This window comes from Pararge aegeria, chromosome 25 (genome assembly GCF_905163445.1).
Source record: "Pararge aegeria chromosome 25, ilParAegt1.1, whole genome shotgun sequence".
Taxonomy (NCBI): Eukaryota; Metazoa; Arthropoda; class Insecta; order Lepidoptera; family Nymphalidae; genus Pararge; species Pararge aegeria.
In genome coordinates this window covers 5,592,249-5,605,483 of record NC_053204.1, presented here as the reverse complement: position 1 = coordinate 5,605,483, position 13,235 = coordinate 5,592,249, and the positions used below count along the sequence as shown (strand labels likewise).

Here is a 13,235-nt window from a genome sequence, read left to right as displayed (position 1 = left end):
TAATTTGAAAATATTAAGCTATAAAGGGGAAAATCCATTTATGGAGCACTGGGTTGGTACACACTCGAGTACTCAAGAGAGTATTTACCTTAATTAGGAGATATTTATATTTATTTGTTTGGCCAATTTTAATTTATAAAATAGTTAATAAAATAATTATTAAAATCTATGGAATTATATCCGAAATAAACGTTATTATTATAAAATATTCCAGATTGCTCGTCCACCGTTTTTAAACTCTGTCCTAAATAGCTTTTGAAATACCCGTAAATACATAAGAAACGATCGCTCTAGTAAAAACTGAAAATGTTGAATGAATTTCTGCAAATAACCCTAAAGTTTTAATCTCAATCTTTTAATCGCGATAACCTCACAAAGCTTAGGCCTCTATACTCATAGGCTAATTGGAATCCATCCCGATGACTCTTTTTTAGCTTGTGATCTTGGACTTTGACTTTGGATTTTGTTAGTTCATTTGCCAATCGTGTTTGTCTGAAGATCCCGGGCGTACATAGGTAACCATCACTCTAGTAAAAACTTTATTTGCTCAATGAATTTCTCGAAAGAATTCTCAATTTAAAATCTTAATATTTTAATAGCGACAACTTGTCGAGTTACGTAAGAAGGCTTAGTTGGGCAGGGTACATTTCTGAACTGTTTTATTCAATTAGTGAAAAGCCTTTTGTTTCTAACAGGAAGACTTCTGGAACTTTCCTTGAATGTTTTTCTTTTATTATCTAATATATTTTACGGCCGATTGACGCAGTGGGCAGCGACCCTGCTTTCTGAGTCAAGGCTGTGGGTTTGATTCACACAACTGAAAAATGTTTATGGATGAACATGAATGTTTTTCAGTGTCTGGGTGTTTATTTGTATATAAACACCCAGACACGCATACAAGAAATTATATGTATATTTCTTGTATGCGTGTGTAAATGAAATCCTTCTAAACGGCTGGACCGATTTGAATGAATTTTTTGGTATACGTTTGGGTGGCACCCTTGATGGTTTAGATTCACTAATCAACCCGACAGATGGTTCCGCTAGTTATATAGTATTTTTGTATATTATTCATAAAAAAATTTCATCAGTTATCTTAGCACCCAAAGTCAAAGTCAAAGTCAAAGTCAAATATATCTTTATTCAAATAGGCACATAGATGGCACTTTTGATGCGTTATTATATACAAAATGTGTACATAGCAGTGAGTAGTGATGGCGATAACTACAATCGTAAACTTAAAACTAAAGCTACGAGGGTTCCAATCGCGCCCTGGTCTAAGAAGAAGCCCACAACAAACTTAGCCGGGTGTTCTTTTTGTTATCACCATCTCACATTGTCATTAGAAAATATTTAAGAAGCAACCTGGTTTGAGCAATTGTTTACACCCAAGCTTTTTTATCGTTTACGTAATCCTTTATACTATAATAGGACTTTTCTATAAGCTTTCGCTTAATACAAACTTTGAACTTCTTTAGTGACATCCCCAAGATATCAACCGGTTATCAACCCATAACACAAGCTACGCTTACTTTGTGGCTAGATGGCGTTGTGTGTTTTGTCGAAGTATATTTATTATTTATCTGTTGCCCACGATGACGTCCGCGTTCGCCCTTTAAACTTACTCTATGCCAAAAAATCAAAACGATTGGTCGCCTAGTTAGGGCGTTAAGTAAGGACAGACAAGCACAATTTCATATATAGTACAATATTAGCTGAGATTGACGATTTATACTTTAATGAAAATGCTTTCAAGTGTAATTGTATTACTTTTTTTTTATTGAAATTACGTGTATGTTTATTTTTATGTCAGGGGGGCACAGCTATTATAATGTATAAGCAAATAAAAAATGATAATGAATTTCTGAGCGTGTCTCTCAAAACTAAAAAACGGCTAGTCCCATTTAAATATTTTTATTGATCCATCACGGAGACATATCTAATTGTAATACTTTGGGGCCCATGCATCAAAATAGTGAAGTTCAATAATATGAAGAACTGAAGAACACAAATTAAAACCAAAGTCGCCTAGGTGGGTATTAAAAGTATAATCGTTTAATGAAATTCTTGAGGCGGATTTTTCGAGTTAAAATCTCTTAACAGCATCTTGACAAGTTCCGCGAGAAAATTTTGTTCAAGGACTTCCATCTGAAAATGGTTTTATTCACGGAATCATAATTTTTAAAATAGTCTGAGAGCTGGTGGACTTTTTGTTGTGAGTTTTATAAATACTTTTACGAGATTTTTTAAATACTTTTACGAGATTAACTTATAGTTTATTTTTACGAATAATAACGGGCGGGCAGCATCAGATTGATTTCTGTGTTACTACTACCATCTTCTTCGATCCCGTCTGCCCATCGTGATGACTATGGGCAAACCCTCTTGTTGGAAGTGAGCGATAGTCCAGCTGAGCTATTGAGCTGCTATAGGCTATTGATGATAATACTTCTTACGTAGTGTGCAAATCAGTCATCTGTGTTTTTTATGAGAAGTTGACTCGAGTTGGTACATATATTTTTAAAATCACAATTTGAAATTATATTCTCCCTCCGTACCTTGGAAAGCCCTGTAAGCAATTGCTACAAAACAAAACGGAATAATAAGCGTTACCTAAGAAAACGCTTGAAGCAGCGTGGGTCTTAGCACAATATTTTTTTTACTATAACTAGAGAAGGCGTATCCATAAGAGTAAAAAAAAATAGAAATCTCAAATCAGAAATTGCTCTCTCAATAGATAAAACAGAGGATTAAATAATGTTCGAATTAAATTATTATTACAACAACTTGTCCATGCCACGAAGGACACAAATAAATGTAGTAAGTAAAAAAAAAAGATGTATACCAACAACATAAATGTAACAATTTGCTTTATTGTTTGTTTGGTTGAAGAAAAACCACATAGTATTATTAAGCATGCATCCCATAGATCGACAAAGGATATTTTCAATCAAGGGAAAGCAGCCAGGTGTCTTACCAGCTGGTTTTAAAAACCCATACACGTAGAAACATTGCCGATGTTTGTCTCTTACTTAACATTGTTAGAGGGTCAATAGATAGTCCGGAATTACTTATTAAGTTAGATTTATTTGTACCCTCGCGATTACCTAGGCATAAAAAGATTCTGCACGTACCCTTAACTAAAACTAAGAATAGATTTAATTACTTTATAATCCGTGTCTCTCGCCTTCTTAATTCTGTTTACAATGGCCCCGAAATTGACTTATTTTATGGTAATATGAATAGTGTACGTCGCAACTTAGTAGATAAGCTGTTGCATGCTAGGTAAACTTAACACTTTGTTATATTTTGCTGCGTTTTTGCTGGGTTCTATCAGGTACCCTTGTTTATATAAGACTTATCTGTGGAAACCTGTTATTAGTTTTAAGTCATTCAATCTGTTAACTAGTTAGTATCTACAACTGTTGGTTTTCCAATTAAAGAAAAAATAAAAAATGAAATAAAAAATTCGAGAGATGAACAATAGAAAATAATAAAAGAACACTTTAATAAAAAAATCAAACTTAATATTAAAAAATGCGTCAAGCTCTCACCAATTCCGAACTATTCCCGATAATTGACTCGTTCATAACCCATCTGAAAGTCAGATTGCTTGGATTTGCATCTGCCGTACAGCCTGCGGAGGAAATGCCGTGATAAGTACTTAAACTAATAGTATAGCAATTCACATTTACATTAATTTATGGACAGCTTTTAATTTTTTTTCACATAAATAAATAAAACAAAAGTCTTGACTTTTAGACCTTCAGTCATTTATCGACTCGAATCGATCCGAGCACCGTCGCGACGTCTATATGGTGTTTTTGGCATCGACTAGTTGCACCACGAGTCACCAATGCCATCTACATGGTCCGTCAAATATTAAATAAAAAAAAAACAGTCTACGGCTCGACATATACCATGAAAACTATCCACCACATCAGTGTATGGTCAACGCGTTTTCGACAAGTGGTAAGTGGATTGTAGGTGGTTAGAACTATGCGATGAGAGATTAGAAATCGTCGTTTTATTGTCAATTTCATCATCTTTATTGTCACTTCCACTGATTGTCGTCCACTGCTGGACACAGTTCTTTTGTAGAGTGCGTAAATCCACTATACCGGGCCACTTGTTTCCAGCGGCTCTAGGAGCTAGCTTTATGACATCTGTCTACATCTTTAGGGGTCGACCAACGCTGCATTTACCGGTCGCCATTCCGGCACCTTGGGACCCCATAATATCGGTTTACAGCAAGTCACCATAGCCATAGCAAGTCATTTAAAAATATAGGGCTATATCAGTGCTTACTCTGTTATACATAAATCTCCTTAATAAACTTAATTGCCATTACTGTAAATAGTGCTATCCGTTTTCATTGGAAACATTGTAGAAGGAATATCAGTATTTTTAAACCTCTCAACTTACTTAAGTTTAGAGAGCTATCTCTAAAAATCTCTGATTTTATATAATTTATGGGTAGTTTTTTACAATCAAGAAAAATAATAAAATTAGCCTCACTTATAACAACGTCTTTTCCCTCGGGAACTCTTCTTCCCGATTGGATCCGTATCTTCACTTTGGGTGCGTATTTTACCTGCAAACAAAGAAAATCAGTTTACAAACTTCATTATTCAAATTAATTGCCCTGAGACAATCATGTTACAGGCGGGTGCTCCCTGAAGGAAATTGACAGTCTTTGCGATTAGCTTACCGCTTTAAAACGAAAGGTTGTAGTTATTCCACCAACAAGAACATTTACATGGTGAAATGTTGACCAGTTTGTTGTTGTGGGCTTCTTCTTAGACCGGGACGCGTTTGGAACCCTCGTAGCTTTAGTTTTAAGTTTACGAATGTGGTTATCGCCATCATCTCACTACCGTGTAATTCTTATGTACGTATCAAAAGTGTCACCTATGGGCCGGGCCTACTTGAATAAAGATATTTTTGACTTTGATTTTGACCTCCGACAGGCGGTCTTTCGTAAAAGTATGCCAAAACATGCCTAAGTTCATATCGTCACGTTTGCAAAAGATGAAGAAGTTAGAATTAATTATTAAAAGAAGAAGAAATGAGAAGAAGAAGAAAAATTTGGTAACCCTGTATCATATCACTGAATATGTTGTGATAATGATGACTAAATAAACGAGCTTAAAAGTTTAAACAAGTTATGGTTACTCAAAACGTGGCAATCCAGTGGGATTTTTTTACAAAAATTCTTCCCATTTAACCTTTAAAACGCCCGAGTTTCAGACTTCAGGGACAAAAAGACGAGCAGGGTGTTAGAATTCTTAAAACCACCCCGTTTTGACGTGATAAATCGTTTTTTACCCGCGAGCTTCGTCGCGGCTGGGCTGTCTCGTCTAACAGACACTTAGCAAATTCTAATTGTACCAAACGATTAATTGTCAATCAATGTCAATAAAGAGCTTGGTAACTGTTTATTTGAAGGACTTTATTCGGGTTTAAATTTAACATAAAATAATAAGAAGATAAAAAAGGACACAAAGTGTCTGCCTACCTTTGCTTAGTTATGAGCGAAATAATCTTATGTTCTTGAAACATAATAAATTGTAGTTTGTTAAATTGTGTTTCAATATAAGAAAATGTCAATTGAGAATTAGCACTACAACGTGACTTAGTCCGCATACAACTAACTTTCGCTAAGTGTATACTAACTTTCATTCTAAGACCCTGACCCAGCTGTTCAACTACAAAGGATCAGACATTCATACAACAAGTTTAAACCTATGTAAACACTCTTTTGAAAAGTCAAGTCTCTCTGTTTCTTGTAACTCTATTAATGAAGATCCTACTGAGAAGAAGCCGGCAAAGAGTTCGGAGAAGCTTAACGATTAAGTTTTTGAATAAAAGTACATTTATAATATTAGTAGGAGTTATGAATCGGTGTCAAATATCATTGTGAAAAATCGTTCACCGCCTCTCGGTTTATTAGCGTTGAAATCTAGGTTAGGTTAGATCAACAGACCTCAATCCGTTTAAATAGGGCTTAGGTAATTATAATATGTTTACAGTTTACGTTGTTTCTAAACGATTATATATGGACAGTTTAATTGGTACACTTTAAAATGGTAAAATCGGTAGTGGCGGGTCGGTTTGGCCTAGTTTTATTAGGTCGTACAACCTTCTGTAGTTTGATTGCACTGGGATTGGAGTCTCGATGGCGTTATGATCTTTTCTTGAAAAAAGAAGGTATTTTTGATTTTGACACCGCTTTTTCAAATTGACGACCGTCTTGTGGTGGACTCATAATTGTAGAACCCGGGTTTTATCCCAGCAAATTTGAACGGTTAATAAAGGAACAATAACACTTCGTCGGATGGTTACTGCCGATCAGTATACAGTTGCTATACCATGAAAATTAAGCCTAATTTGCTATAGGTACTCCGCGAAAAGCAGGAGAATCTGTATTCTGTAATTTATAATTTCTTCAAGCCTTATACTCCACACCGATCTTCGGCAATGTACCCTCTACACACGTTTCGCTCCGAAACCGGAGCATGACTCCAGTTCCGATGAGATTTTGACTTTACAATGGATAATTGTTGATATTATATAATATATAAATAATAGCAAATTAGGCTTCATTATCATGATATATCATGGATTTCCGCAAAGTAACGCCTGCTTCTATCCAATAGTCATAATATTTAGTACATTATCTTGTTGTTTATGAAATGCGCGATAGTTGCTGTATCTTATAAATCACAGAGTATAAAAGCAAATACTTTTACCGTATTTATCGCCAGTTTAAACTGAATAACGTAGTCCAAACTCCAATAGATTAGTCTGCAATGTGAGCTATTAAAAATGCAGTCCAAAATATATTTCCCTCCAGTTTATAGCCCGCCCTCTGTACCCCGTTTTATTTATGGCACGTTTTTTTTTTTATTTCTACCCTCATACCGTAATGAATTTTGTTTATTGTTCGTCTGCTGGTACTATTTTTTTATGGTTCCGTTTATGGGGTTCCCTAGTGGAGAAACCCTCGTTATATCTGTTCGTCTTTCTGCTTCTATGCCCGGGCATTTACTTTTTTCTCCGAAAGTCACTTTCATTTTATTTAGAAGTCAAGGGCCAAAGATACAATGTAGAATAAGAAATTATTTTATCATTTTAGTTTTTGTATATTTTGTAAGAGAAAGTACCACTTTTTTATACATTTATTTTTAAAGGTTTTTAAGGCCTTTTAATATTATTATATTGTTATTTTATGGTTCATCATGATCTGACATTTTAAAGATGTTTTCAGATAAAGTGTGCTTATCTACTTCGGCATTATCACTTTTTATGAGAGTACTCCATAATGTTCCCAACGGTGTGTGAAGTCCACCAATCTGCACTGGGTCAGCATGGTGGACTGGGGCTTTAACGCCTTCTCCTTGTGGGAGGAGACCCGTGCCCTGTAGTGGGTCGGTAATGGGTTGATACGAAGATAATAATGTTGTTTAAACCTTGTGAGGCAAGCCTATAAATTCGTTTAGTGTCAATCAAGATGACAATGAAGATTGAGATTGAGTGGTTCTGATGTTCTTATTTCTGTGATTAAGACTTAAAAAAAAAGACTTTGTTTGCACAAAAGACACCTATTTAATCAAATGCTGTCTTTAGCACTTAGGTTATACTCGTATGTTACAGGAAACACGTGCCGCAAGAGTGTTCCACACCTGAGCGTTTCGTATCAGAAACGTGTATGAAAAACATTTCGTGAAACTCGACTGGATCTTATATTATTGTATGTAGTGATTTAATGTTCTGTTTTTATATTTCTTAATTTGTTTTATAGTAAGAAATGGCGACCTTCCTTGCGCAGCGTTGAGCGATGTGGTTTTAGGTTAGAGGTCCCGGCTTCCGTTCGCAGCTGGGGCAATTTGGAATCTTATAATTTCAGAATTATAAGATTCCAAATTGCTCTGTTCTGGTGAGAGGCTTCGATAAAGACGTTTGCTAAGATTCAAGCGTTCCGGTACGCGTGTCGCGTAGAAACCAATTAGGGTTATAATCTAGCTGCGATGCGCCTTAACACGTTAGTCCGCTACCATCTAAGACTGTATCATCACTAATACTACCAGGTGAGATTGCAGTCAAGGGCTATACTATAGTAAAATAAAAAAAATAGCTGACTTGTATGTGCCACAATCTGCTATTCTCCAGTATTCATTGAATGACAGCGCGTAAATGATTTTTAGAATATTTAGATGCCTTTTTAATAACGTTGTTAGATTTTTTTCACGCGCAAATGGGATACTGCGGGATGCGTTTGAACGTTGTTTATTCTATTTGAGTGACAATAAATAAATTGATTGACTTTTTTTTATGGCTTTTTGCTGAATTTTTTTTCGTCAAAAAAATTAAACTTGTGCGACGTTCCGTGAAAATGGGGTTTATGCAATTTGTAGCCTTTTTCGAAAAACGTTATTTTAATCGAGTTATAGAACAAACTAACCGTTTATCGGATTTTCTGTAATGAAATTACTCTCGTCGAATATCAGAGGAGTGATCCGCGATGCATATATATATTGTTTTTATTAATTTTACTAATAAATAAATAAGCTTAACTTGAAATTGTTTAATAAACCCGCATTGAAGCATCTTTGTGGTTCTTCTACAAGTATGCAATTGATTGGGGAAAAGCAAATGGGCCCTGAGCCGGTCTGCGCAATACCCAAAAGCCTGGTGCAACTCACCCTACAAACCATACACTCATTCGCTGGAGACAACTCCTTGGAATTAAACATTCTCGAGTGCTAATAAAACCTTTCAACAGAAGGGCCGCGTCTGAGGCATTAGAACTCAACAGAAAAAACCTATGCATCCTAGTGCGAGCGCTTACGGGGCACTGTGGGCTTAACAGACACATGTTCAACCTAAAGCTGCAGGACACAGATCTATGTAGACTCTGTTAGGAGGCTGCGGAGACACACACCGCTGCACTTAATCTGTTCCTGCCCCGCGCTGATGCATAAACGCAGCACTCTTTTGAGGAAGTATATAATACAACCAGAGGATGCTAAACTTCTTCCAGCAAGGAAAGTGCTGCTATTCCTGGCAGCGACCAAGGCTTGCTGGGAGATCTAGACAGCGGCGTCACATTAGATCGTAGCCGGTCGACGTGACACCAGGGACCAGGCGAACCTGAGACGCAAGCAGGAGAAGAAGAAGATACAATTTATTGCCATCTGAATTAGTGGTAAGTGAGTTTGGCTGTCATATTATATCCATACACTTTATACTTTGACTTTGACAGCCGATTGCAGTGGGCAGCGACCCTGCCTCCTGAGTCCAAGGCCGTGGGTTCGACTCCCACAACTGGAAAATGTTTCTGTGATGAACATGAATGTTTTCAGTGTCTGGGCGTTTATCTTTATATTATAAGTATCTATGTATATTATTCATAAAAATATTCATCAGTCATCTTAGTACCCATAACACAAGCTACGCTTACTTTGGGTCTAGATGGTGATGTATGCACTTTCGTAAAAAAAATACTGACAACTGCTAAATGAATGAATGAATGAATGTGGTATTTGATGCTTCAATATTAATCGTGTACACGGATTCTGTATGTTCTAAATTATGTGTTATTCAACTTATTTTATGCATAGATTTTATTACTTGAACGACCAGGAGTACAGCATTTCAAAGCGTCGCATCTAAAACGATCCTAGTATAAGGCCGCGTGTTACGTGACGAAATTATCCGACACTTCCCTTATATTATGTAAAGGGTATAGGAACATTACCGTTACACTAGAAATAGGGTTGCCCATTTAAGATTTATTGCTTTTGGTTAAGCTAATGGTAGGTTCAGTAGCGATTAATCGTTTTCAAACTAGCAATATTTCACCCTGCTCGCAAATAACCATACAACGTCAACTGAAGTGAATTTATTGTTTTTTTTTAACTATTACACAAGCAAACTGAAGCTGTTATAGCCCAGTGGATAGGAGCTCGGCTTCACTTCGGGCTGAGTTCGAATCCCAGCACGCACCTTAAACTTTTTTAAGTTATGTGCTTTTTAAGTTATTAAAATATCACTTGCTTCAACGGTGAAGGAAAACATCGTGAGGAAACCTTCATGCCTGAGAGTGCTCCATAATGTTCTTAAAGTTGTGTGGAGTTCACCAATCCGCACTGGGCCAGCGTGGTGGACTACAGCCTTAACCACTTCTCATTGTGGGAGGAGATGGGTTGATATGGTATGATGAAGATTAGTTTTTTGTGGTATGGTGAGTTTCGGTACAAATTTCATTAGAAATATTTTTTTTTATTTAAAAATTACCTAAAAGTCTTTGATTTTCATACCCTTTGATGGAAAACTTTAACTTTGAAAGTAAGAAATAGCAAGCTTTTTTATGGTTTAGATACAGGATGACCAAGCCCTTTATGTCAGCTGACCTTCTACTTAAATAACTTAATTTAGTTAAGCGAAGAGATTAGAACTAGCGAAGTTTTATGTTACCAGGAAAGTAATCTACAAGTTAGGTTCGGTTAGGTAAAGTTTAAAGTATGATTAACCTTGAAATCCTTTGAATCCTTTGAATCTAACCGTATTGTTTTCATCCGACATTCGCCTACGTTGCAAAAACTGTTATCGAATTAGTCGAATTGGTTTACGTTTAATGCATCACAGTTAAAGCAATTTTAATATTAGTTTTTAATGGAACTTTTTGGATAACTTGAGACGTTTTGAATTCTCAACAGAAAAATTGAGTCTCAACAGACACAATATTCGGTATGGTGTTTGAAAGGCTACAGAATTTTAGAGTTATATCCTTGCTCGTCTGTCTATCCGTCTGTCTGTCTTTCAGCTTGCTGTATAACCTTCGAGCGCAAGTCCGTCTCGCACTTCACCGGTTTGTAATGACCCAATGTTCCTCTGTTTTAAATTTTATTACCAAACATTCAATAAATATTACAATATAAAAGTTGCGATCGCAAAGTGACGCCGCATATTAAAAGAAAAAGAAAAAAGATATAATAAATAAGAAAAAAGAAAAAGAAAAAAGAAAAAGAAAAGAACATGGGGAAGCAGCAACGGCATTCTAAATTCAAAGCTTTATATTAAACTCCATGTATGCCTATGCCTGGAGGCAGAAATTCTAGTTTGTAGCTTTTTGTATATTTAATATTAATATCTCATATAAGTATTTTTTTTTATTTGGTATAGTTTTTAATTATTCTGTTATAGTATAGATGCCAAAGTACCTAATAAAAAAAATATTTATTTTTAGGAACCAGAGGTAAAATCTTAATAAAAAAAAACAATCATGACTACACACACATATATTTTTAATAGAAATTAAAGCAAGAGTCTACACAGAACTAATAAAACACTCAACAAATTACTTATTTAGAGAAATTCAACTCATAAATCTAATTAACAACAAAAACAAAATGAGCAGGTTGACTTTCCAAACGGACAGGGGTCCCCCTTAAACTAGTTGACGGTACCCGAAGATTCTCTCGAATGCTTTTTTTTTTTTTTGCTTTTTCGGAAGGACACTTGCCGATAACCACCTAAGGGGTTGCTACGGCGTCACCGGGGGAGTGGGGCGAGCGCGAAAGCTCGCCATGAGAAGAGCCCCAGGGCTCGACGACATCGGGGGGAGTGTGGGAGACGTCGACCCGAGGGTGCCTCCTGCGAGGACTCGGACCTCGGCTCGGTTCGACGTTAATCTGACTGTTGGTGGACTTTTGGACTAATCATTGTTTAGTCCGAACGCCCCCGTGACCGTGGTAGGGATCCACGTCCGGATGACGTCAGAAATCGGGGCCCTCGTCTTCGCCGGCGAAGACGCTGAATATGTTGCGTGTGTGTGTGTTGTTGGGACACATTGTCGGTAGTTATTTTGTCGTCAGGCTCTCTCGAATGAAGCGCGCACCGCCTTTTATAGTCTCTAACACCACCACTACGCGTTGTCCCCTCCACGATGACGTGTTGTCACGATTTCTCCAACATTATATATTATTAAATTGTAGAATTTTGATTTTATGTTTGACATGTATGTATTGACATGTAAAGTAACCCAAAAAGTTTTGTTGGCTGTAACTAGCATTGAGAAGTGGAGTTTCTTAACTGCATGGTACAAAATGGTAGGATTATCCTACTAGGACTCGTTGTACGAGCTGAGGGTTAATTTAAATTCAAATTCAAAATTTATTTATTTTTCCTATAACAGGCACTTATGAAGGGTTCATAGATATATGTTTACATAATTGTAAGGTGATAACTTCGTTCGCCAACTTAAACCTAAAGCTACGAGGGATCCCAACGCGCCCTGGTCTAAGAAGAGCACCCAACAAACTTAGCCGGGTACTTTTTCAAATAGGCACATAGATGGCACTTCTGATGCGTACATTGCATGTAAAATATGACATAGAAGTGAATTGATGGCGGTAACTAAATTCGAAACGAAAGGTAAAAAACACGCCCTGGTCTAAGAAGAAGCCCACGACTAATTTAGCCGATAGTTTTTTTTTTTTTTGTTATCACCATTACATGCTGCATTGTCGCATAGGATAACTTTTCCCTGTAACGACAAAAATGTAAGATTGGGAAGAAATAAGTTAATAAAATAAACTCTCTGTTACATTTTCGTCGATTGCTATTTATCTATTTTTATTTCCATCCCCCGCACTACGACCACAAAGTCCACACTCGAACGTTACGTCACACAAAGCGTTTGAAAGCGTACGGACTTCATAAAAGTTAAATACGATACTATCAATGGATGCCACGTAGCATTATAAAAGTTATTGTCTTTGAAACTCGTTTAAAGGATATTATTGTACTGCTAAAGGAAATAGGGTAGCTAGATATGGCTGTTTCTTTGACGTACTTGTGAAGGTTTAGCGCAAATTCTGATGATATGTTTTTCTTTTTTCTTAGCAATAATTGAAGAACCATACAGATGGGCCCTGATGGGGATGGGATACTATCTTCTATAAACAGAGCATGACTTCGTAGGGGGTATAGCAGTTATGTTTAACCTCTATAGGGCGGTAACTATCAGAGAAAGATAAGAAACAATAAATTCCCGATGCCCCTGCCGTGGCTCAAACCCGGGACCGCCTAATTAAAACCACAGCGCTTACCGCTGCGGCAAAACTATATCAATTTAGACTATTTTATTTAAATAGTTTTGAGTCAAAAACATCTACTAGTAGCTTGCTACGAAGTGCTACGAATTTGGTCGTAGAGGCGCTATAGGCAGC

General features: G+C 36.6%; 1 protein-coding gene across 1 annotated transcript in view; it reads right to left on the bottom strand.

The window, feature by feature from the left end:
* LOC120634931 (irregular chiasm C-roughest protein-like) overlaps positions 1 to 13,235 on the bottom strand; it is a 76,143-nt gene that overhangs the window by 25,190 nt on the left and 37,718 nt on the right. The window contains exons 7-8 of the mRNA XM_039905824.1: positions 4,519 to 4,594; positions 3,555 to 3,637 (exon numbers count right to left, since the gene is read on the bottom strand). Of these exons, the coding sequence (XP_039761758.1) occupies positions 3,555 to 3,637; positions 4,519 to 4,594 (159 nt within the window). The remainder of the gene's footprint in view (positions 1 to 3,554; positions 3,638 to 4,518; positions 4,595 to 13,235) is intronic.